At 33.7% G+C, this 26077-nt stretch overlaps 5 protein-coding genes across 5 annotated transcripts in view; 3 read left to right on the forward strand and 2 right to left on the reverse strand.

The window, feature by feature from the left end:
* The window catches only part of HELRODRAFT_159761 (hypothetical protein), a gene marked incomplete at both ends in the record, with an annotated part of 2373 nt that extends 1178 nt beyond the window's left edge, over nt 1–1195 (forward strand). Inside the window, one exon of the mRNA XM_009011610.1 lies at nt 1032–1195. Within this exon, the coding sequence (XP_009009858.1) occupies nt 1032–1195 (164 nt within the window). The remainder of the gene's footprint in view (nt 1–1031) is intronic.
* A 2124-nt stretch (nt 1196–3319) lies between these two features.
* HELRODRAFT_159762 (hypothetical protein) lies at nt 3320–8197 on the forward strand (the record flags this gene model as incomplete). Its single annotated transcript, XM_009011611.1, has 8 exons — nt 3320–4183; nt 4981–5041; nt 5128–5210; nt 6560–6618; nt 6872–6940; nt 7272–7350; nt 7517–7751; nt 8016–8197. 8 exons carry the CDS (start codon nt 3320–3322, stop codon nt 8195–8197), a joined length of 1632 nt encoding a protein of 543 aa, XP_009009859.1.
* Nucleotides 8198–10140: 1943 nt separating this feature from the next.
* HELRODRAFT_159763 (hypothetical protein) lies at nt 10141–11835 on the reverse strand (the record flags this gene model as incomplete). Its single annotated transcript, XM_009011612.1, has 5 exons — nt 10141–10268; nt 10534–10648; nt 10954–11031; nt 11330–11704; nt 11833–11835. 5 exons carry the CDS (start codon nt 11833–11835, stop codon nt 10141–10143), a joined length of 699 nt encoding a protein of 232 aa, XP_009009860.1.
* A 189-nt stretch (nt 11836–12024) lies between these two features.
* On the forward strand, nt 12025–15167 carry HELRODRAFT_184876 (hypothetical protein). The gene is made up of 9 exons (XM_009011613.1): nt 12025–12203; nt 12332–12514; nt 12804–12894; nt 13127–13258; nt 13599–13694; nt 14265–14327; nt 14650–14826; nt 14989–15090; nt 15113–15167. The coding sequence occupies exons 1-7, from the start codon at nt 12094–12096 to the stop codon at nt 14740–14742; spliced, it is 768 nt and encodes a 255-aa protein (XP_009009861.1). The 5' UTR covers nt 12025–12093; the 3' UTR covers nt 14743–14826; nt 14989–15090; nt 15113–15167.
* A 3456-nt stretch (nt 15168–18623) lies between these two features.
* On the reverse strand, nt 18624–20105 carry HELRODRAFT_159765 (hypothetical protein; the record flags this gene model as incomplete). The annotated part of the gene is made up of 3 exons (XM_009011614.1): nt 18624–18981; nt 19302–19883; nt 19972–20105. 3 exons carry the CDS (start codon nt 20103–20105, stop codon nt 18624–18626), a joined length of 1074 nt encoding a protein of 357 aa, XP_009009862.1.
* Between the last annotated feature and the right edge of the window lie 5972 nt (nt 20106–26077).

Below are 26077 nucleotides of genomic sequence, written 5' to 3' on the forward strand. Positions count from 1 at the left end.
GTTGTTGTTGTTGTTGTTTTAGTATCGACGCCATGACGCCTAGGTCCTATTGTCAGTAACTTTTCGCACAGTACTCCTTGAGTTAGTTTGACAAACTGACAGCTGATTGGCTTATTGCTGCTGATTTGGTAATCACGTGATGTGGTGTGCCATTGACGATTAATTTTGTTGTTACTATTATTATTATTATTAGTTGTTATTGTTGATTTGATACAGATCGTGTTCTTGGAATGGTTGGGTTTACTTTATTATTATTATTATTATTATTATTATTATTATTATTATTATTATTGTTATTATTGTTATTATTATTTTATACAATTTTTAAAAATTTTATCATTATATATATATATTTTTATCTCTCTCTCTCTCTCTCTCTCTCTCTATATATATATATATATATATATATTTTTATCATTGTCTGTTTTTTTTATGGTGAAAAATAAAAGATGTTCCCATTATTATTATTATTATTATTATTATTATTATTATTATTATTTTAATAATAATTATTATTAGTAGTAGTAGTGGTAATTGAAGTAGTAGTAGTAGTAATAATAGTTTTAGTAGTAGTAGCAGTAGCGGTAGTAGTAGCAGTAGTAGAAGTAGTAGTAGCAATAGTAGTAGTAATAATAGTGGTAGTAGTAGTAGTTGTTGTAGTAGTAGTAATTACAATAACAATAATAATAATAATAATAATCCTTGGTGTAGATTTTGTATTGTAGTATTTGTATAGTGATGCCAGCGACGTAGAAGGGTCTAGCTTTCATTGTTGCCTGCAATTTTTAAATATTTTTATCATGTCACATTGCTGTTGTTGTCGTTGTTGTTGTTGTTGCTGTAAGGTCATTCCTGATAATGATGTCTTTTTATTGTTGTCGCGATGACGACGATGATGACGTCTGCTTTGATTATTATCATATGGTTATACTCGTTGCAGCAGTTTAAATGCCTCCATTGCAAATTGCACTCTATGTTTAATGTTTTAATTATTTATTATTTTTTGGTTAGAATCAGAGATATATTTGCAGCATGCAATAATGAAATGATTGTACATGAGAAGAGTATGAGTTGTGAAAGGAGATGGAGTTGGTTGTTGGAGTTATTTTGTCGAGTGAATCTCTGGGCTGTGTGGATGATTGTGTGGATTGATCGGTTCGGGTCTTTTACCATTGACGTTCAAATAAACGTTTGAACATGCTTGCATTTGAAGCAGTTGTGATATTGTTCGTCACTAATTACGAACCAAGTGCAGAACGAATAACTTGAGTAAATAAATAACAATATAGCACCTCAGCCACTTGCTATGACGCTAAATAAAATGACATTATTATTATTATTATTATTATTATTATTATTATTATTATTGTTATTATATTATTATTATTATTTTTATATTATTGTTATTATATTATTATTGTTATTATATTATGATTATATTATGATTTTATTATTATTATTATTATTATTATTATTGTTATTGTTATTATTATTATTATTGTGCGAGTTACAACGTCTGAGGTGTCTGAGGTGGAACTTTTGGTAGATGAAAATTTCTGTAATGAAGAAGACTTCGATGGAACAAAACTGAGATTATTATTATTATTATTATTATTAGTTGTAGTAGTAGTAGTAATAGTAGTGGTAATAGAAGTAGTAGTAGTAGTAATATTAGTTTTAGTAGTTTATAGTTAATACAAGAACGAAAACTTAATTCAAGGAGAATGGAGGCCATTCGACCATTCTGAATTTTAAGGAAAACCTTTTGAACTTTCATAATCGCTTTATATTATTGTATTATATTGTATTATTATTTGACATTTCTATTTCTTATTGGCAATACAAGTGAGCGTGTCTGTGTGTCTGTGAGCGTGTCTGTGTGTCTGTGTGCGCGTGTGTGTTTTGCTTGGTTAGTCCTTGAAAATGGTGTTCTTCAAAACAAAGTAGATGTCTGTCTTGAAATTGTGCGTAAGTGCATACGTGCGTGTGTATGTGCGTTTGCATTATGTCCTCGTTTAGATACGTATCTACGCGTATGTGTAAGTAGGTTGCATGCATGTAGGCCTGCGTGTATTACTTCTTCTTTGATGTTGATATATGCATGTATGTGTATGTATATGTGTGTATGCATGTATGTATGTTGTATATATATATATATATATATATATATATATATATATATTTGCATATATATATATATATATTGAAACTATCTGTATGCATATATATATATATTGAGACTATCTGTATGTTTGTATGATGTACATAAATATGTTGGAATACTCGTACCGGAAACAGTTATTAAAATAGTAGCTGCAGCAACAGTACTAGCAGCAGCAGCAGCAGCAGTAGTAGTAGTATTAGTAGAAGTGGTAGTAGTAGTGATGGTAGTAGAAATATTTTATTGTTGCCATTGTTCAACATGTTTTATCTATAGACCTTGTCATCAAACAATCAAATGATTTAAGAGTTGTTTACATCTTGATAAAACATATATACAAAAGAGTATATATTAACATGTATGTATGTATGTATGTATGCATGTATGTATGTGTGTGTGTATGTATGTATGTGTGTGTATGTATGTATGTATGTATGTATGTATGTATGTATGTATGTATGTATGTATGTATGTATGTATGTATGTATGTATGTATGTATGTATGTATGTATGTATGTATGTATGTATGTATGTATGTATGTATGTTTGTATGTATGTTTGTATGAGTGTATAACTTCGAACAGTATAAATAAAATTCAGAACGTTTACAGATGGAAAAACTGTAAGCGATAATAGTATTACTACTACTACTACTACTACTACTACTGCTACTACTACTACTGTTGCTACTACTGCTACTACTACAACTACTACAACTTCTAACTTTTCATTATAAATTTTATTAATTTTATTTCAGATTATAACCCTGTTTTAACTGAAATTGCAGTTACTGTCGCTACTACAATTGCTACAAGCAACAACATTACAACAACTACTACTACTGCTACTACTAATAATAACAATAATAATAATAATACTAATAAAGAAATTATTTTAGTCCAAAAAATGTATAAAAGAAGCAACATTAATAACGAAGACGATAATGATGATGATGGAATAAAATTTAGCAATCATTATCATCATCGTCTTCCTTTCAATAACCATCATCATCATCATCACCGCATTGATGATGATGATGGTGATAATATAGATGATGGTGATGATGATGGAAAGCTGAAGCGATTTTCGTTGAATTACTCTTTCCGCAAAAACAACAATAACATTACTGATGGTGATAATGATACCGACGGTGGGGTCATGACCCATAGCGGTCACGTGAACTATATAGATACTATAACTAGCATCGACCATATAAATAAACATTACATTCGCAACAACGACATCAACAACAACATCAACATCAACAACAACATCAACAACAACAGCAACAAAATTTATAACATTGACACCTGCAACTTTACTCCAACTACCACAATTAAATCGGCAATCTATGTTGCAGAAGCAACAACAACAACAACGACAACATTTTCACAACTACATTTAGTGACTACTACAACTTCATTAGCAGCTGCCGCAGCAACTTCATTGGCGACAGCAACGACCACATCTTCATCTGGTTTGGTTCCAATGTTATGTGTCGATCAAGATAGTTTTGTTGTGGCTGATGATGTTGCGATAGATTTGACCTTGAGAAAAAATAAACATCTTGATCAACAAAACAACAACAACAACCGTATAAACGACAATTATATTTGCAATGATATAAAGGAAAATATGAATGATGAAAACAACGACAACATCAACAACGACGTCATCAACAACAACATCATCAACAACAACATCATCAACAACAACAACAACAACATCAACAACATCAACTTCAACCCTGATATCAATACTGACGTGTACACCGACTACTTCAAGATACATTTTGGAGCGTCTGGCTTGCCAAACTTATTTTACGAACATCAAAAACAACAACATCAACAACAACAACAACAATATTATTATCAATACCCACAACAACAATATCACGAACAACAACAATGTCATTATCAATACCAACAACAACTACAATATCATGAACAACAACAACTGCAGCTCTTGTATCAACAACCACATCTACAAAAAGAACAACAACAGCATGAACTTTTTACCCAAGTTTTGTTACAACAACAGCAACAACAACAACAGCAGCAACAACAACAACAACAACTAATTTACTTGCAACAAGCCCACAAAAAACAACAACACCACCATCGTCACCAACGACTTCAACATCATCGTCAACAAACTACTCAACAGGGTAACGAAAAACCAACGAACGACCATTACCCAGAAACATCATCATCATCATTACTATTCCCTTCTTCATCATCATCATCATTTTCAACACCATCATCATCATCATTTTCAACACCACCATCATCATCATCATTCTCGACAGCGTCTGACTTGTTAAGTATTTCAGTAGCATCACCATCACTAATATCGCCAACTATTACATCCTCAATGTTATCATCATCGTCAACATCATCGTCATCATCATCATCATCTACATCATCATCATTATCATCGTCAGCATCATCATTATCATCATCGCAAGTGTCATCATCATCACCACCGAGATTCGCGTCCTATTCGATGGATGATGACCCGACTTACAAAATGAATGAAGTTCTCTTCAATAACCCAGTGAGATCATTTTATTATTTCCTTCTTCCGTTCATTCATTCATTCATTCGTTCGTTCGTTTGTTCGTTCGTTCGTTCATTCGTTATTTCGTTCGTTTGTTCATTCATGCATTTATTCATTCATTCATTCAATTATTCAATCACTCAATCGTTCGTTCATTTGTTCGTTCGTTTGTTTCTTCCTTCCTTTATTCATTTATTCATTCAATCATTTAATTAATTCATTCAATCAATTCATTCATTCAATTCATTCATGCATTCTAGCCGCCCACCAGAGGCTATTTGAATTTAACTGAAGAAGAAAAGGAGACCATGATTGCAGAAGGTAAATAAATTTTTAATAAGAATAAGAAAAATTATTATTATTATTATTTTTATTATTGTTATTATTATTATTATTATCATGGAAAGGTTTCAGCATACCGTATCGTCTGCCTCTGACGCAGAACGAAGTGAAGTGTCTGAAGAAGATAAGAAGGAAAATAAAGAATAAAGTAAATTTATTCATTTCTTATCGTTCTTTCGTTTGTCCGTTCGTTCGTTCGTTCGTTCGTTTATTTGTTTGTTCGTTTGTTTGTTTGTTTGTTTGTTCGTTTGTTTGACTGTTCATTTGTTTTAAACTCAAATGTTCTTTCATTCATACATTCATTTATTCATTCATTCATTCATTTAGTTAGTCAGTCATTCATTCATTCATTCAATCTTTCATTCATTCACACATTCATTCCATTATACCACTATTCATCTTTTCTTTTATTTTACAAACGTGTTTACAGTTTCATTTCACTTTCGATTCATTCATTCATTCGTTCATCATTCATTCATTCATTCATTCATTCATTCATTCATTCATTCATTCATTCATTCATTCATTCATTCATTCATTCATTCATTCATTCATTCATTCATTCATTCATTCAATCAATCAATCATTCAATCAATCATTCATTCATTCATTCATTCATTCATTCGTTCCTTTTCTCTTTCGTTCTTTCACACATTCATTCATTCGTTTATTCTTTCACTCGTATGGAATTTCACGCTATGGTAAACACGTTTCTAAAACTTTAAATTAAAAAGAGTCAACTGACATTTAAAGAGAGAGAGAAGAGTTTCATTCATTCATCCATTCGTCATTCATTCTTTCTGTCATTCTTTCTTACATTCATTCATTCATTTTTTGACATTCATTCATACGTTCATTTGTTCTTTCTTTTTACCATACATTCATTAAGTTCTTAACTATTGCTTGCTTCAGCTAATAGCAGCCATCGATAAATCATTCATTGGTTTTTCATTTATATAAATTTAATTATTCATTTTAACATTCCTTCTATTATCCACTTGTATTTTTTTTAGATCTGATTCCTTTGTTTGTTAGTTTGTTCATTCATTTGTTTATCTATTCATTCGTTCGTTCGTTCGTTCATTCATTCATTCATTCATTCATTTTTTTTATACTTTCTTCGATTCATCTAAACGAAAAAGTATGGCAATTGGCTGATAAAGAACCAGCCACATTCACTAATCAATCAATTTTTTTTCATTTCATATGCTTTCTTGATGATTGATGATCTTGATGATCTTCATTGTACATTTATAAATCATTCATTCTGTTTTTAATTTTTTTATTTTCTCGTTCGTTCGTTCGTTCATTCATTCATTCATTCATCCAATCATATATCAAAATCACCGTCCATTGGTTGATTCATTTAATTCACTCACTCGTTCATCCATCCATTCCTCCAACTATCTATCCATATTAATAATTCATTATTCATACATTCATTCATTCATTCTTTCATTCTTTCATTCACTCATTCATTCACTCTCTCATTTCTAGTTATCAGCTCAAGAAAGTCGCCGAAAAAAAAGGGAGTACATTGACGTGATTGAGTCCAGGTAAAAAAAATTATTATTATTATTATTATTTATTATTATTATTATTTATTATTATTATTATTTATTATTATTTATCATTATTATTATTACTATTATTACAACAACAACCAAAAATAACAACAACAAAAACAACAATAAAAACAACAACAGAATGCAACAGTTCGATTAAAACTGTTAATATAATACGTGTAAATAATAGCAACAACAATAACGACAACAACAACAATAACAACAACAATAACAACAACAACAGAATGCAACAGTACCGGGACGAAAATGTGCACCTATTGAGGAAAGTCGAATTACTGAAAGAACAAAATAGGTTAATAATAATAATAATAATAATAATAATAATATAACAACAACAATAATAATAATAATGATAATAATAATAAAGTGAAACTGACTCGTAAAATTGTATTTGGTAATTTGCACTGTCGTAATTAATGGCCGTATAGTTGTCATCATCACCATCATCATCATCGTCATTGTCGTCCTGATGGTGATGATGATGATGGTGATGATAATGATGGTGATCGTCATCGTCGTCATCATCATCGTCGTCATCATCGTTACGTCATCACAACCACCATCATCACCATTGTCATTATTGTCATCGTCATCATCATTCCCATCATCATCACTGCCACCAGGAGTCTCTCCTCCCAATTAGAATCCATTCGGGATCGTGTGCATCTTTTGGAGCCATCCAAGCAAGGAGCATGCTTCATGGTCGGCGTTGTTATTATATTATAACTTATTATTATAGTTAATTGATTAACTGACTAATTAATTAATTGATTGATTAATGGATCAATAAATTAATCGATTGAATGATTGGTTAATTGTTCGGTTGTTGATGCCATATTAAGCATAGATATAAAAACGAACAACGCAGATTTTAGTTCTTTGCTTTGCCGTCTGTATCGGAAACTGGAAGTATCCGTGCCTTTGGAACGTTGGGTACAGCAAGGCTCTGACGTCATCAATACCCGCCCGCCATTTTTCAGGGATGGTCAATTTGGGCCCCCATCTGCCTGGCATGGTGATGGCTTATAGTAAGGATGTGCTGTCGAAAGATGTCGGACCGAATATAGAGCTACCGATGATTGATACCAAGTACAGATTTAACGGTTGGTACTGGTACAAACTCGGTCGTCGGTGTATTGGTATTTTGTCATTTAGTTTAGTATTATTGTAATATTGTGATTATTTTAGTGCGCGGGCACTCACTCACACACACACACACACACACACACAAACCTAACACATAAACTCACTCTATATATACAAACATACACACATACACGTACACACATACACGCGCATACACTTTAAATTTTTGTATTGCAAACAAAATTAACCCAAACGAAATTATCAAATTACTTTCCTTGCAGCCAACTCGAGAATGATATTCGAAGACGATACCGACTCAATACCGGAACAGGTTAACAATCCGATGCCAATCGATCCGGATGTAGGAATGGGAATAGTAGAGTACATGCCGCAAATTTTTAGCCGGTATCCGATATTGCCCGTTACATTATCGTGCCGAGTCAACGAGTCTGATTTATTTTGATATACCGGACGAATACTTGGATGAACAAATGAACAATATCAAAGATAAATATTTATATCCACATTTACTTGCCATCCTAGATAAAAACACAACAACAATACTACTACTACCACCACTACTACTATCATTACTACAGCTGCTGCTGTTACTACAACTTGTACTGCAGCTGCTACTACTACTACTACTAAGGCGGTTAATAACGAAGTATCATTATCGGCGATATTGCATCAGCGATACTTTTTCAAGTATTTTCTGGCATATTTTCAGGTATTTCATCGGCAAAACGTTTGATGGCGAACATTGTTTCAAATTAATTTTCCGATTTTAGGCAGAAAAATCTCACAACTCGATACAAATACTTTTAAACGTTAAGTGGATATATTTTTATAAATGAGTAATTAAATTTTCAAAGTTTAGCGCGCCTTCCAAATAGTAGGTATAACGTGGAATTTAGAATGAAGAATAGCATATTCGCCTCTAGCCTTCTTATAATATTCTGACACCTCCGTCAGTCACTCCTTGAAAACGTTTCTGTTCATTTATTTGCTTGGCTTATAAGGAAAACTTCAATAACCTGTTTCATTGACAATCCTCTCCCAACTTTTAAAAGGCAGCTGGTCTATATAGAAAGGATGAAAATATTTGCACGATCATTTTGGACTTAAATAATCTAATTCAGTGGCAATGAATTTATGAATTACCTGACAAAAATATTGCCCTTTTCATACTGACAAAAGTTAGGCGCGTGGCTTCTATGATGATTCTAAGACTAATACTAAACAATACATAAGTATTTATAATGATAATAATAACGACAGGGACAAATTCAACGTCCTCACCATTATCTTTTTAACATTCATCATCTCCATTTACTTTTTACATTCTTTCTCGTTGGTAACATTCCATTCGTTCATCTATTTCGTTTCTTTTATTTGTATCCATAAATGCATTCCAACACGCACGTGCGCACACTCACACACAAATATATATATACATATATACAGTGTATATATAATAACATGAATATTTTGTGATAGGTTGAATAACTGCTATTGATTTGATCTACCTTGCCTTATTTGTATATACTTATTTTATTTATATTATGAAGAAAAAATTTAACACAAAAACGCACACACACACAAACACACACACGCATATGTATTGAAGGTAATTGGATAATTATTTTGCTTGCTTCTCGGTGCCTTTACTTTATTTTTTGCGAAGTTTAGGATATATATATTTTTTTAATAAAATAATAAATATTAATTAATGCTTTCAATCAATTAATCAATTAATCAATCAATCAATCAATCATTCCACTAATTAATTAGACCCAATTTATTCGTTTCTATACCAATGAATGTTTTATTTACACAGACCAAAAAATGATCTGCCTCATTAAAATAGGTTCAATATTTTAAATTGGACACCAAAGGCTGAGTGCTAAAAAAATCCATCGACACTATTTAATATGTATCGATACAACATAAAAACAATAAAAACACACACACAAACAAACAAACAACACACACACACAAACACGTACACACACACACACACACACACACACAAAGTTGGACAGTGATCAATACTATATAAACAACTGATACAGACTAACATATTAACACAGAGCTAGGTGTAATGAACAAAAGATTAGATATAAACGTGCACACACACACAACCACACACACACACACAAACACACACACACAAATACATTCAACCGAACACACATACATTCAATCAATCAAACACACACACACTCACTCACACACACACACACACAGGCACAGACGAACATGTACACACATAAATTCAAACACGCATACATTCAATAAAAAACACATACACACACGAAGTACAACACATCTACTCTCTCTCTATTTCTATATAATAATTACAAGCAAATCCAAGTTAATAATAATAAATAAAAATATTAATTATTAAATCTTTTTCAGTGTCTTCTTGATTAAATTTAATCTTTGCTTGTGAGCCTCGGCCATGTGACTCTTCTTGATTGGCCTTATCTCCTCCGTTCCAAACCCTGGAACCCAGATGTTGTGGTTTCGTTCTGTCGGGTGGTGGGGTGTGGTGTGGGGTGGAGAAAGAAAGAAAGAAATTATATTAATAATAACAAATTATGATTATTAATTATAATTAGTAGCATTAATTAATAATAGTAAAAGTAGTAGTAGTGGTAGTAGTAGTAGTCACAGCAGCAGCCGCAGCAGTAGTAAGTAGTATTAGTAGTAGTAGCAGCAAATAAATATTATCAATGCTACTACCATTGTTGTTGTTATTATTTTTTAAAATAACCCTAAAGTATAACCGCCTACCTAATATGAGCTGTAGGTCTTTAACCTCGAGCGCGTTCGACTTTCTATTTTTAGCCAGGTCACATGACGTAGAGACGACATTATCGATGAAGTCGTCCGTTATCATTATCAGCATCTGTAGTGTCGTAAGAGAAATTATTATTATTCTATTATTATTATTATTGTTGTTGTTGTTATTAAAAAATGGTCACCACCAATGGTGTGATATGGCACTGATTGGTGTAATATATCTGGCACTGCTCTGTTGCAGCGATAACCGGGTTTGAATGCAAACAGATCCCTAACAATGTACGTGATGAGTTAGTTAATTCAGGTGTGATGAGTTAATCAATCCAGGTGTATTTTTGGTGTGCTATGCGTTTGTTGTTGTTGCGTACTACTCGAAGAGAAAATGCTAAAAATAGAATTTAGAACAAGCACCTCCTCGACGTCCTCCTCCAATTGTAACATGGGGTCGACCTCTTTCGCTAGATCGGTCAGCCTTTGCTTGTCAATCAACTACGTTATGGAAAAGTAATAACTGGCTAGTACTAAATACTATTTTTAATTACTTCAGTATTATTTTTACTAATTTTTTTAAAGATTTATATAGTAAAGTAATTGACACTGTTAAAAAATTCTATGTATGTATGTGTGTGTGTATGTATGTATGTGTGTATGTATGTATGTGTGTGTGTGTGTATGTATACGTGTAGGTAACCTTAAGTCCTTCTGTTGGCAGAGTAGGCTGTTGATAACTGTTGTTGAGATGGAGGTGAGTGTTGTTAGTTGAAGATGCCCCAACAACATTATTAACCATAATGTTGTTATTATTATTATTACTATTATCATTGGTGAATAAATTTTTAGTGGCGGCGAAGCTATTATTATTCATAATCATATTATTGTTGTTGTTGTTGTTGATGCTACTATTACTGAAAAATACATTATTATTATTATTATTTGTATTATTATTCGTATTATTATTATTATTGCTGATGTTATTGTTATTCGTCGGGTTGTTGCTCATAGCAACCGATGTTGCGGAAATTTGTTGCTGCTGCACAATGGAGCCAGCCGGAAAATTCTGCCTATCGGCGCTAGGTGACGCCAACAACTGCGGCGTTAGTGAAGCTGTTTGTGCACTGGCCGGCGGACACGGAGACGCGAACTCGCTGCCCAAATTTTCTGCCTAAATAATAATTGTAGTAATCAGTAATAATGGTAATGGGTAAAACAAAAAATCTGAATTATTATTCATGTTGAAATTGAATTGTGAGCCACTAATTTGAAATTTTTACAAGCTGATAAAAAACTAACCATTTGCAAATTTTTCGGCAATTCCTACCAACTCGAAAATATTTAAAAACCGTAAAACTTATTCACGATTTATACATAAAAACGACTTGCAGCCTTGTTCACTTTTTGTTGTAAGCCCAAACAAGAAAGTAAATTTAACTAATCGCTATTTACGATAGCTCTTTGTTATTAAAAGTAAATTTAAGTTGTAAAAGTAAACCTAAATTTAGAAGTTGTCATTTATAAATTTGGTTAAAAATAATTATTAAGAAATACTTCAGAATGATGTCCAACAAATTTCAACCAACTTTTAGTGAGAAAACTCACATGGGTTGGTCAGTGCTGGCCGTCACTAATCACATCATGAAATCGTCTGGTGCTGAAAGAGAGAAGTTGAAATTTTACATTAATTATTAATTTAATTAATATGATTAATAATAATAATATTAATTTTATATTTAATTTAATTATTTATAAATTGAAGTTTTATAACTAAATTATTGAAATTAATAAAACAAAGGTTTGAATTCACATTATACCTCCCACACCTACCTGAAATGGTGTTCCCTAACAATGTCCTGAAATTAGTGAACCAATCCAGTGGCCACGGTCTGGAATTTACGGCGTTGGAGGCCCTAAAATTAGTGGACTATCAGCATGAGTCGATTCATGTTGCAAATTCTAGTACATGGAAAGAAGCAAGGTCTATTTTAGTCCCTTGATAACCATTACAATTTTTAACTATTATTTCATTTATTTATTTTTTATTTTAAAAAAATTATTTATAATTTACTTAATATTATGTTGAAGCTATTTGTTTACATAACTATAATTAATTAATTAATTATTTATTTTTTTATTTATTGATCATAAACTTTCTCAAATATTTTTCAGAAGTTTCAGCAGCAAATCCAAGCACCTTTAATCATCATACCATCTCATTTTCCATATTTAATTATGTAAAACACGAATAAATTAATAAATTTTCTAAGGGCTGATTGTGAGCACATCGATAAGGTCGTAACTCCTTTCGACTGGACCTACACCACAGATTATAGAGGGTCTTTGGTTGGAAATTTTAAGGTGATGATTATGATAACGATGGTGATGATGATGAGGATGATAACTTTTATTCTTTCTTTCGTTTATCCATTTGTTCATTTATTCACTCAGATATTCATTAACTTGTTTTTTCTGATATTCATTTTTTTATTAGTCACTCATTCATTCATTCATTCATGCATGGACCCACTCATACAATCATTGGTATATCTAATTTTCTTAAGTCAAAAAAATCTCCAAATATCGACCATAGATAGAAGAGACAAAAGAGGAAATAGATATGGAAAGGTTAAAATTAAAAGACCCAATATTGTTCTATGCTGACGTAGCCCTCTACGAAGACGAGCTACATGATTGCGGCTGTTCAACAATTAGTGTCAAAATTGTTAGTATAACAATATCATGCTTACGTCACGTAACAGCTTCATATCACGTGATCTCATATGATGACGTCATTTTAATCGTGACATTATCACACGGTTTCATGTTACGTACGCCGTGACGTCATGTTGACGCCATTGATATGATCACTCCACATACATGATCACTTATTCAACTGTAATATCGCATCGCGTGTGACCTTAATTTAAAACCACGGCGTCATTTTAATGATGACATCACACACCACATGACGTCATTTCATCCATGACATACATCACTTGGCCTGACATCATTCTTCCATTAAATCACCTGTGACTTAAATCATTTCAACACGACCTCAACAGAGAACGATGCCGACATACTTCTTCATCTTACTGCGATTCTACTTGCGAGTTGACGACGTCTTAGTACGCGTGAACGATACCAGGATATTCCACGAGGTGAGTTTTCAAGTTAGCTCAGGCGGTAGAGATGCCGAGATTTTGCCTCGCGCTGGTTTTGTTATCGCGCGCTTACCTGGTTCGAAAGCAACCTGTGCCTCATAACTCAGAGGCTGTCATTGGTGTGGATGTGTGACGCCGTCTTTTGTGACACACACACACACACATATATATATATACACACACACACGTACACACACACGCATACACACACACATCAAATTTATCAATACACATATATACTACATAAAGATAAGTATAATTCAAAGATACAAACACTTACGTGTATATCAATGATTATATTTTTAAAGATTTAATACACACATACACAAATACACACATAGAAACATACACACACACAAATACACACGAACACACACACACACACAGGCAGATATTATAGCAGTTAATAGGAATGATGTTATCAAAACAAATTCTCTGCTGCCTTGTTTCACTGTATATCTGTCTGTCTGTCAACAAACAAAAATGACCATCTGTATTGTTTTTATTATTGTTGTTTTTATTATTGTTATTACTATTATTATTGTTGTTATTATTACTATTTTTTAGTTTGGCACCAATCACATCCTGAGAGAATTTACCAAGAGGCAGAGTAAATACGGCGCTTTAGAGGTTGCTGATGATGATGTAATGATGATGACGTAACGATGATGATGACGTGGTGATTATGATGATATTATTATTATTATTACTGTTGTTGTTGTTGTTGTTATTGTTAAAGGTTAAAGGTTAATCTCTTTTTTTTTTGCGTTTGCTTCAGAGGTTTCAACGACAAACACACACAGCGTATATGAATACGCGTGCAAATCGCGCATCATACACATTGCATATGATAGGCGGGGATCTCTTTGTATTCGAACCCAGTCATTGCAATAGCAAGACCAGGCGCCTTTAACCATTGAGCCATCATTGTTGTTATTGTTGTTTTTATTAGGTGCCCTTGGCTGTGATCAGGGACCCGAACGAAATCGTCCAGCACTTATCTGTTGTATATAAAGTGGTTGAAAAGTTGATCATGGTTGATTGATTGGATCGATTTGATTGGTTGGCTGGTGATTGGTTGAGCGAATGAGTAATTGAGTGAATGAGTGATTGATTGATTGAGTGGTTGGTTGTTTTATTCATTAAACATTCATTGATTGATCTGTCTATGTATTGATTGATTGATTGATTGATTGATTGGTTGGTTGACTGACGGACTGACTGACTGGCTGACCGACCGACCGACCGACCGACCGACCGACCGACCGACCGACCGACCGACCGACCGACCGACCGACTGACTGACTGACTGAGTAATAAAAAAATGAATTAATGAATCAGTTCAACAACTTGTATATTTTTACATTTTTTTAAAGCTCATAGAATATCGTTATTTCATTTATCGTTAACGATGACTTTATTTATTTCTTCAACGTATTATTTTTGATAAAAAAAATACATAACTAAATCAATTTTCTTAAATTTACCAAAACGATGATGACGACGATGATGATGAGTGAGATTTTGATTTTGTTGTTGTTGATGATGACGACGATGATGATGATGAGTAAAATTTTGTTGTTGTTGATGATGATGATGAATACGGGAAGTAGGAGAGATGGATGAAGAGGAGGATGAGAGATGACGTCATTTTTGTAGTTGCTCCTGTCTAATAAGAGTGTTGTTGATGACGATGTGGTCACGTGGGTCATAACTGGATAACGATCATGATAATGATCGTCGTTTTGATAACGATGGCCGATGAGGATGACGGTGATGGTGATGATGATGATTGATTGAAATGATGATGATGATGACGTTGGCGATATGAAAAGTCAACAAAATATCGAAGCAAGAAACGGATGTTCAAACAAACGTATGTATGTTTGTTTACAGATAAATCGAACATACACACACACATTTATACACACACATACATACATACATACACACATATACACACACAAATATACTTGCATACACATACATACAATACTACACATACATACAATACTACACATACATACATACATTCATTACATACATACATACATACATACATACATACATACATACATACATACGTACGTACGTACGTACGTACGTACGTACATACATACATACATACATACATTCAGAATAAATACACGTGCCGATGTGGCGCAGGGGCGGACGAGTTTGGGCAACACGGTTTGGTTTGTTGCCTGGGTGGGGGCCGTCAACTACGTCACTCAGCGCTAAACGAATACATTTGTCGGCTCTTCTCCAAGGCTTCAATCCCGGTTCTCAAGGAACCATCCGGCATTTCTGCGCATGATGGTAGGCGCCCAGACGGATGCACACTAATACCTTGGAGAGCCGGCAGATGTTTGGCGTGGGATGTTACGGTCCCTGGCACCCTCGCCGAACGATACGTAAACTGACAAGTAAAGAATGCGGTTTGGCCGCGGCCAGGGCAGCGGACGAGAAAATGAAAAAATATGGGAACGCCCTCCCCTCGATGGAATTCTTGCCAATATGTATCGAGGTTCTCGGCCCGATGGACCCCAACACCCTTAAATTTCTTAAGGCAATATGCAAAATGGTCAGCTTCAGATCAGGCAACAGCAGGGAACTGTTTTTTGCAACCAACCACATTTCGTGCTTGTTGCAGCGGTTCCTGCGTGTCTGTGTGCTTGAAAATATCCAACTGAATGCCGACATGTGCAATTAACGACAAATCAAAGTGTTAATCCATTTGTTACTTGATGTTTGACGGTTCAGTGTCACTCATCATGTTTTGGTTTTAACATACATACATACATTTGAGTATGTACACTTGTATTTCTAAATATGCGCATGTATTAGAAGATTGCGCTATCTCAGTGCATTGCTATTATTGTTATATTATTATTATTATTTATATTTTTGTTATTATAATTGATGTTATTATTGTTAATAATATTATTATTATATTATTATTATTATTATAACACTTGGAGTAATTTAGCTTACTATTTTTTCATTGCTTAAACTCACCGACCGTTAATAACTCGAGGCGAGAATTTTTATTTTTTTGCTTGTTAATATTGTTGTTATTGTAGTTTAGTAAAAGTAGTAGCAGTAGTAGCAGCAGCAGCAGCAGTAATAATATGTAGTAGTAAGTAGTTGCAGTAGAAGTAGTTGTTGTATTAGTTGTAGTAGTAGTAGTTGTTGTAGTAGTAGTAGTTGTTGTAGTAGTTGTAGTTGTTGTTAAGTAGTTGTAGTAGAAGTAGTTGTAGTAGAAGTAGTTGTAGTAGTAGTAGTATTTAAGTAATTAGTAGAAGTTGTTGTTGTAGTAGTTGTTATTATGATTATTGTTATTTATTATGATTATTATTTTATTATTATTTCTATTGTTTTACTCGCATGTTTGTTCTAAGTTTGTTTAATTTTTTTATTTATTTATCTAAGATATGTTTTCATTGCACGTGCTAAGCTAATGCATGGGTTGGGTGGATGGGTTTTTCCTGTGTTTGTGCGTGCGTGCGTGTGCGTGTGTGTATCTGTATTTCTCTCTCTTTTTCTCTCTTTTTTTTCTCTCTCTTTTTTCTCTCTCTTTTTTTTCTCTCTCTTCCCTCTCTCTCTCTCTCTCTCTCTCTCTCTCTCTCTCTCTCTCTCTCTCTCTCTCTCTCTCTCTCTCTCTCTCTGTATGTTTGTGTATCGTGCCCATAGCCGGCCGGCTACTGATGCTGGAACGGTACTTTCCCTTTTCCGCAGTTGTCCAGTAAAGGAGATGGAATTCCTCTCAAAAGAAGATGAAACGTTTTTGCTGGCTGTTCTAACCGGAATAAGAATATAAGTCCTGCTTTTTTTGTTTTTTTTTTCGTTAGAAGGATGTTGATTTGCCAGACAGCGGGAATTGATCTGGCTGGCAACATCTTGTTTTGTTCCCGCTGTTTTAAAAACACCTTTAGTGCCTATACATACATCTCTCTCTCTCTTTCTCTCTCTCTCTCTCTCTCTCTCTATATATATATATATATACATAATAAACTTTGATGTCGTTTGATCAATTTTTTAATTTGTTTAAACAGTGCTTTTATTAAAGGAGTTTCTCACGTTGTTTAGCCCAAATGCATACATATGAATATGCATACACAACACACACACAAACATACATACATACATGCATACACACATACATACCTACTAATACATACAAAACATTGTGTATATTTGTAATTATATATAAGGTATTTCTCAGAAATACAAGCAACAAACACACAGTGCATGTTAAATAAGTGTGAACCAACGCATCACACAGAAACAAATTGCATGTGGTCACCAGGGATTGTCTTGCATTCAAACCCAGTCAGTTCAAATGCAGTGCTAAGTATCTTAAACTTCACGCTATAACACTGCCCCATCTCTAGATACGCAGGTAATTTTTTTGGTAAATTTTCTGATCGTATAATTGTATTTGTGTATTTGTCTGTGCATGTGCGTGCGTGTATGTGTGTGTAAATGTGTGTGTATGTGTTTTGTGTATTTGTCTGTGTATGTATGTACGTGTATGTGTGTGTGTTTGTGTAGGGTATGTTTGTGTGTATTTGTATATGTATATTTAGGTATTCCACTCTGTATAGTTTTCTTTTTTTGGCATGCATGCATTAAGTGTATACATGGCGATAAGTTTGTTCATGATGATGTAGACAAATATTTGTATAAACGAAGTAGGTGAGTGTGTGTCTGTCTGTGTGTGTATCTATGTGTGCGTGTATATACATATGTGTGTTTGTATATATATATATATATGTGAGTATTTGTGTGGGTGGTTGTATGTATGTTTGTATGTATGAATGTATGTATGTTTGATTATAAATGTATGTATGTTAAAACCAAATCATTGACGGATGACACCAAAAGCCAAGCGTCTGACTAAATTTGATTTTATTTGCTATAACGTCACTCAACCCCGTCGGCATTCAACTCCACATTTTCCAACACACAGACGCGCAAAAACCGCTGCAGAATGCACGAGATATTATTCATAGCGAAAAAATATTCCCTACTATCGCCTGACCTAATACTGATATTTTTACAAATTCGATTGAAAAACCCGGAGGTGTTACGGTCCATGGGGCCGAAGACCTCGATACAAATCGGTAAAAACTCCATCGAGGGGAGAGCTCCGTCGTACTTTTTGATCTTCTCGTCAGATGCCCTGGTTGCAGCCAAACCGCTTTCTTTGCTAGTAAGCTGCACGTAGCGCTCAGCAAAGGTGCCTGGAACGGTAACGTCCCACGCCAAGCACCTGCCAGCTCTCCAAGGGATCAAGGTACACCCGTCAGGGCGCTTACCGTCGAGCGTTTTGGAAGTGCTGAAATCAGTTCACGTGCGGCGTGGACGGCCGCCTCAGCACCACCTTTCACACCGACGCCCAATTGGATAGGATAGAGTTTGGCTTTGACCTGTTCCAACACTAGCGCCAGAGCGCACTTACTGGCCAGCCTCCTCCAGAAATTCCCCACCGCGATGGGTCTGATCCCTCCATCTTTTTTGTTTAAAGTCACCAGACGGCCCCCAAAAAAGAAACGGCTAACCGCGGGAGGGCAGACCCCAGATAACAACAAATTTACAAACCGGGTGAGGTTATTTAACAATTCATCGGTGGGCGTCGGACCGGAAAGTAAATCCTTTATGTGCTGAGGCCTCAAGCCATCAAGGCCTCCCGATAAACCATTATTAAACAACTTTAAAGCCGTCAACACCTGGGCTGGTGAAACGCGACCATTGGACGGCTCCTGCGCGGGGAAAGCTCGCCTGTTCAATGGAGCACTGGGATGAATAGCTTTGAGTTTAGCGAGTGTCTCAGGCGAGCTCTCCGCCAGGCCTGCGGGCGAACAAGCAAGTCTGACGGCCGCCGAGAGACTGCCCTGTTCAATCCGAGTGGTTACTGCACTAATCCAACTGTTTGGATTGTGCTTACGCGGTTTGGTGTTGTGGTCAGTGTTGAAGCTTGCCACAATAATCTCGACTTCGGTCGAACTGAATTCGGCCAACCGTTTAATAACGTAATTGGCTTGATTAGTCCTGCGACCGCCCCTGGTGGGCTTGAACAAAACAAATGCGAAAAAACATTGGAGCCTGCACCAATGGGCCGCGTCGCAGGGATCATCGCAAACGGCCGTCAATAAAGCCGACAATGCTTTAGATACCTTGTCTCTGCACGGTTTTTAATCATACAGATGGGCAGTCCTCAAAACGACCGTCAGCCTGTCAAAAACATGAAAAAAATCCACTTGGGAGGGACTCTCCGAGACCGACGCTGAAGAACCGCGTGTAGCAACATGAGGGCTGATGACAGGTGCAGCGGTAAGAGGCGGTCGCGCGGAAGCAGATGAACCAGCCGGAGGCTGGTCGGCTGCCTTGAACGAACCAGGGCATTCCTGGCCCTTCACTTTTTCTCCATGTCGATATAGTTTACCGTCCGGTTTTATTTTATAATGATTTACAAACCGTGCATTGGTATAGGACCGGTGCCATTACGTCAACGAAATAAAATTAAAAGCGAGTAGATAAAACCGTGTGAACAGTGATAAAATAAAATAAATAAAATTGTGGTGAAAATATAAAAGGTTAATTTAAATAAATTTAAAAATTAAAAGAAAAACTAGGAATGAAACAGAGAAAACATAAATAAATATTAATGAGCATTGTACGGTGCAGCTGGGTAAAAGCCCACAGCTGTTGTTAAAGTATGGTAAAGCTAAAATTAAAAATTTGAGACCACAAAAGTTAAAAAACCAACCGAACGGCGGGACACTAATCCGAAAAAGGGCAAAAAAGCGACAACTTATGAAAACCACACCTGAAAAACCGAAATTATTGCAACAAAAACCTTAAAAACCAGAAATATTACTAAAAAGTGTATGTATGTATGTGTGAATGTATGAATGAATGAATGTTTGTATGTATGTATATATGTATGTATGAATGAATGTTTGTATGTATGTATGATGTAGATATGTATGTATGTGTTTGTTGGCTCATTACGTAAGTCTGTCTGTCTATGCTTGCCTGTATGTCTGTATATGTGTTTGTAATTGTAAATGTATGTGTGTGTGTGTATATGTGTTTGTATGAGATTTTTTTTAAAAATATATACGTGATCGCAAGCAGGATATAGATATTTCAAGCATAATTTGAAATATTAAATTAAACTGGTTATCACAGAAAAACTTATTATTATTATTTTGATTATTATTTATTATTATTGCTATTCTTTCTATTTTTATTACCATAATATATATATATTCTTCTTCTTATTACTATATATATATATATATATATATATATATCTATATATATATATATATATATATATATCCCCTTTCTATCTCTCTCCTCTCTCTCTCTTTCTCTCTCTCTCTCTTTCTCTCTCTCTCTCTCTCTTTTTCTCTCTCTCTCTTGTTTTCTCCCTCTTTCTTTCTCTCTCTCTATATGTATACATATATTATATATATATATATTCATATAACGGTTTCACGTGATGATATACTGTGTTTCAATGTTTCTCCGACAACTATCATCTTAAATGAATATCTGTGCATATTTGCTATTAAATTATTTATTTATTTATTTATTTATAACAATAATAATAATATGAATATGAATAATAATATTTGTAAATATTATTATTAATGTTGCTGTTGTTATTGTTGGTATTATTAATATTATTATTGTTTTAGCAATTGTTACGGGTGGTAACATTATTTGTAGTGATATATATCGAATAATATTTATAATAGTATTTATAATAATAATAACAATAATAATAATAATAATAATAACAATAAAAATAATTAGTATTCGACGTAATTATGTTTGGTCGGTGGTCAACGATCGATTGGACGAAGGATTTATTAAATAGTAATAATTGTAATAATAATAGTAACAATAATAATAGCAACAATAATAATTCTTATAATTAACCGAAAAATAATTAATTACGTTTGGCGGTCATAAAAACAAATGGACGAATGAATGATTGAATGACTACACTCTATCAATCATCTCTTGTAGGTTGGTTTAGGCCACTATTCATTTCCTCCATCACCACAACTAATTGTCATAAAAATTATAATTGTAATAATAATTAATTACAATAATAATAATAATTACAATAAAACAATAGTAGTAATAATACAAATCTTAGTCATATACAGTGATATTTATAAATCTTTATCATTATTTTTATTATTGTTGCTACTGTCAATGTCGTTATTAATGTTACTAGTTTTATTTTGCTGACTGATTGATTGTTTGATAAGTTGGTTGGTTAGTTGGATGGTTGGCTGGTTAGTTGATTGGTTAGTTGGTTGGTTGGATGGATTGTTGGCTGGTTGGTTGGTTGGTTGGATGGATGGTTGGCTGGTTAGTTGATTGATTGGTTAGTTAGTTAGTTGGTTGGATGGATGGTTGGCTGGTTAGTTGATTGATTGGTTGGTTGGCTGGCTGGCTGGTTGGTTAGTTGGTTGGTTTGATGTGGGGCTGGTTGGTTGATTTGTTAGTCGGTTGGTTGGTTAGATAGTTACAGGAAACAGAAATCTGAGAATTAGGAAAGTTTTTTTATACCGGACTAGAGCGGATGTTGGGACATGGAAAGTGGAATGTTTACCTGTAAGAAAACAACAAGTTTAATTAACGGGCGTGATGACGCAACGTATTGTTTGGAACAGTTGCTAAAAGTACAATGCGCTAATTTTGGCAGTTTCGGGTTTGGCAATGAGAATTATAATGTTTATAAGAGGATTGTTAAGGATTGGTCTGTTGAATGTCAGGTCTATTAATAATAAAGGTTAAACCTTAACCTTTAACCTTTATTATTATTGAAGTAGATAACCTTTGAAATGACACGTTGGTTCTGTTAGAAACATGGCATAGATTTGAAGGTGATATTTCGGTTAACTTAGCTATGCCACCTGGTTTCTCATTTGTGGATTAAGTCAGATAACGCGACCCATGTCAAAGGGGATTGGTGATTTCAAATGATTATAAATATAAAAAGATAAATCTACCTCTATTTTTCAAGTTTGAAGCTGTGTTATGAAGATTGGGATTGATCAGTTCTGTTTAATTGCTCTCTACATACCTGGCACGGATCAGATAACTTCAGTATTCTTTGAAGAGTTGATTTCTATGTTGGAGTTTATTTCAATGTCAGAAGCTTATGTTGTACTTAAGGGCGATTTTAACATTCACATTGAAAAGAGGAATAGTCCTTTTACTCTACGACTGCATGAAATACTCGGTATGTTTCAGCTGGTGAATCCTGTTAATCTATCAGCAAACGCATGTGTCTAGAGGTATGCTAGATCTAGCTATTTGTTCGCACGGTTTTTCAATTCATGATTGGATGGTTGATCTACGTTCAGTGTACTCTGATCACAGTTATATAAGTGTGAGAGTGGAGTTGACCTGGTTGATTGGTTGGTTGGTTGGTTGATTGGTTTGTTGGTTGGTTGGTTTGTTGGTTGGTTGGTTGATTGGTTGGTTGGCTGGTTAGTTGGTTGGTTGGTTGATTGGTTGGTTGGCTGGTTGATTGGTTGGTTAGCAGATTGATTAAATGATTAATTAGTCATCTAGCAAAAGCTAACTTCGTTTATTGAGATGCAGTTAAAATAAATTTCTGCTAAGATAAATTATAACATTAATATTTTTATTATTTTTGTAGTAGTAGCAGCAGCAGCAGTTTCTGTAGCAGTAGTAGTAGCAGTAGTAGTAGCCGACTATAATCATGATCACTATCGCGACACGCACGCGACGACGCTAGGTGCAAATATAATTATCAAAAAACTCTTTCAATAATACTTCTTAACGCTATTATCAAAATTACGGAGGCCATAATAAAAGTAGTAATGATTATAATTATAGTTATAATAATAATTATAGTTATAATAATACTTATAGTTATAATAATAATTATAGTTATAATAATAATTATGGCTTTAATAATCTTCTGATTATTATTATCGAAATACAATAAAATTATATGCAACAATAATAATTTTTTCACATATTTAGACAACAACAACAACATATGGCGACTCACTCCACACACGCACACGCACGTACATACACACACACACACATACACACTGTACTACACACCACACACACACACTATACCACACACACACACACACAGTTAATAAAAATATCGAAATGTCATACCACATATTCAGTTTTGTTCTTTAATTGTTCAGGTGTATTTGTATGTATTTGAGTGTTTGGTTTTGATGATGATGATGACGACGACGATGATGGTGATGATGACGATTGTGAAGATGATGTGTTTTTTTGTTTTATTTTTTGGACATTATGAACAAATTTTGTTTTATTAATTAGTAAAATTGATAATTGAACAGTATAACTTCTGTTAGTTAAGTTACCGCACGAGCCCTGTGGGCTTCCGGTTTTCCTTTAAAAAAATAAATAAACAATCGAATATATATATATATATATATAAATGATGATGACGATTGTGAGGATGATGATGACGATGACGATGATGTTGTTCTGCTTTTACTGTGATGGCGTTGTTTACGTTGCAAAACATAATAATGATATTAATCATAATAAAATTATTATTATTATTATTATTATTATTATTATTATTAAGGTAATGATCGTAGTTTTTGTAATTAATTTCTCGTCAAACCCTCTACACAAATATTTATTGATTGCTTATGCGGAAATAATGTTATTATTAACGATGATGATGACGACAACGATGATGATGATGATAGGTGAAAAAAATGAAAATTGAATGAATGAATGAATGAATTAACGAATGAACGAACGAACGAACGAATGAAAACGATCGAATGAATGAACGAACGAATGAACGAACGAACGAATGACTGAATGAATGAATGAATTGACGAACGGATGAATATACGGATGGATTGAACGTTCAAAAAAGAATGAAACTTGAAACATAAACAACATATCACATGGACGGCATGATAAAAAAACACTGCTACTAACAACTTCACGTGCGGTTCCACTTTTTAATGTTTTAAAAACTTATAAAAAATAGTTTTGCCTAAGGTTATACATGTGTTTCGAGTGAACATGTATGTACGTATTTAGTATGTTTGTTTGCATGCCTCTGTGGGTTTGCTTGTGTTTGTGTGTGTGTATGCGTGTGTGTGTGTGTGTGTGTGTAAGATGTGTAAGATTTTATAAACATATGTCTGGATAAAAATAAGGTAAAATGAATGATAGATCGATAGCATAACATATAATTTACCGTGTAGTAAAAAACTTAATTTAATATAAAAAATCGAAAATGAATTATTCAATAAATAATAACTAAATAAAATGTTATGTCTAAATTTTTTGGTTACCTTCATTCATTCATTCATTCGTACATTAGTTCGTTCGTTCGTTCGTTCGTTCGTTCATTCATTCATTTATTCATTCATTCATTCATTCAATCATTCATTCATCTATCTGTAATTACTTATTGTATTTGTTTATATTCATCTCCGCTAACAATTACAAATAAATCTTTCTTCATTTTCTGACTGATGGTTTGACGAGAGGAGTGATAAACAAAATAGATGGATGGATGAATGAATGAATGGATGGATGAACAAATGATTGATTGATTGTCTGATTAATTGAATGATAGATTGATAGATAGATGGATGGATGGATGGATGAATATCTAATAGATTAGATGAATTAATTTCATTGATTCACTCATTAATTAATTGATTCATTTTTCGATGGATAGATTGATTTATGGATATAATGATTGACGGATAGATGGCAGATGGTTAGATAGAAAGAAAGATAGATCGATATTTAGATAGATCGATGGATGGATGGATAGTGTGACTCACGGACCGAAAAATGGATGAATGAATGAATCGCCATCCCTTCAAAACATATCCACCCTCATTGTAATCATAGCATTCTCTTTTGTTACTTTAAATTTCACCAAATCATCATCATCATTATTATTTTTATTATTATTATTATTATTATTATTATTATTATTATTATTTTACTACCCCCCATCCAGGGTTTTATTTTTGTTACTTTAACTTATGCAAAGACACGAAGTTGGTTTTTGTTCGAGCAACTAAACGATCGGGAAATCATTGACAGTTATGAAGAAATGATGATGAAGGCGATGGTGATAATGATGATGGTAATAATGATGATGATGGTGGTAAGGATGATGATGATAATGATGATAACGATGATGATGATGATAACGATGATGATAATGATAACGATGATGATAATGATGGTAAGGATGATGATGATAATGATGATAACGATGATGATGATGATGATGATGATGATGATAATGATGGTAACGATGATGATGATAATGATGA

The sequence above is a fragment of the Helobdella robusta genome, assembly GCF_000326865.2.
Source record: "Helobdella robusta unplaced genomic scaffold HELROscaffold_1, whole genome shotgun sequence".
Taxonomy (NCBI): Eukaryota; Metazoa; Annelida; class Clitellata; order Rhynchobdellida; family Glossiphoniidae; genus Helobdella; species Helobdella robusta.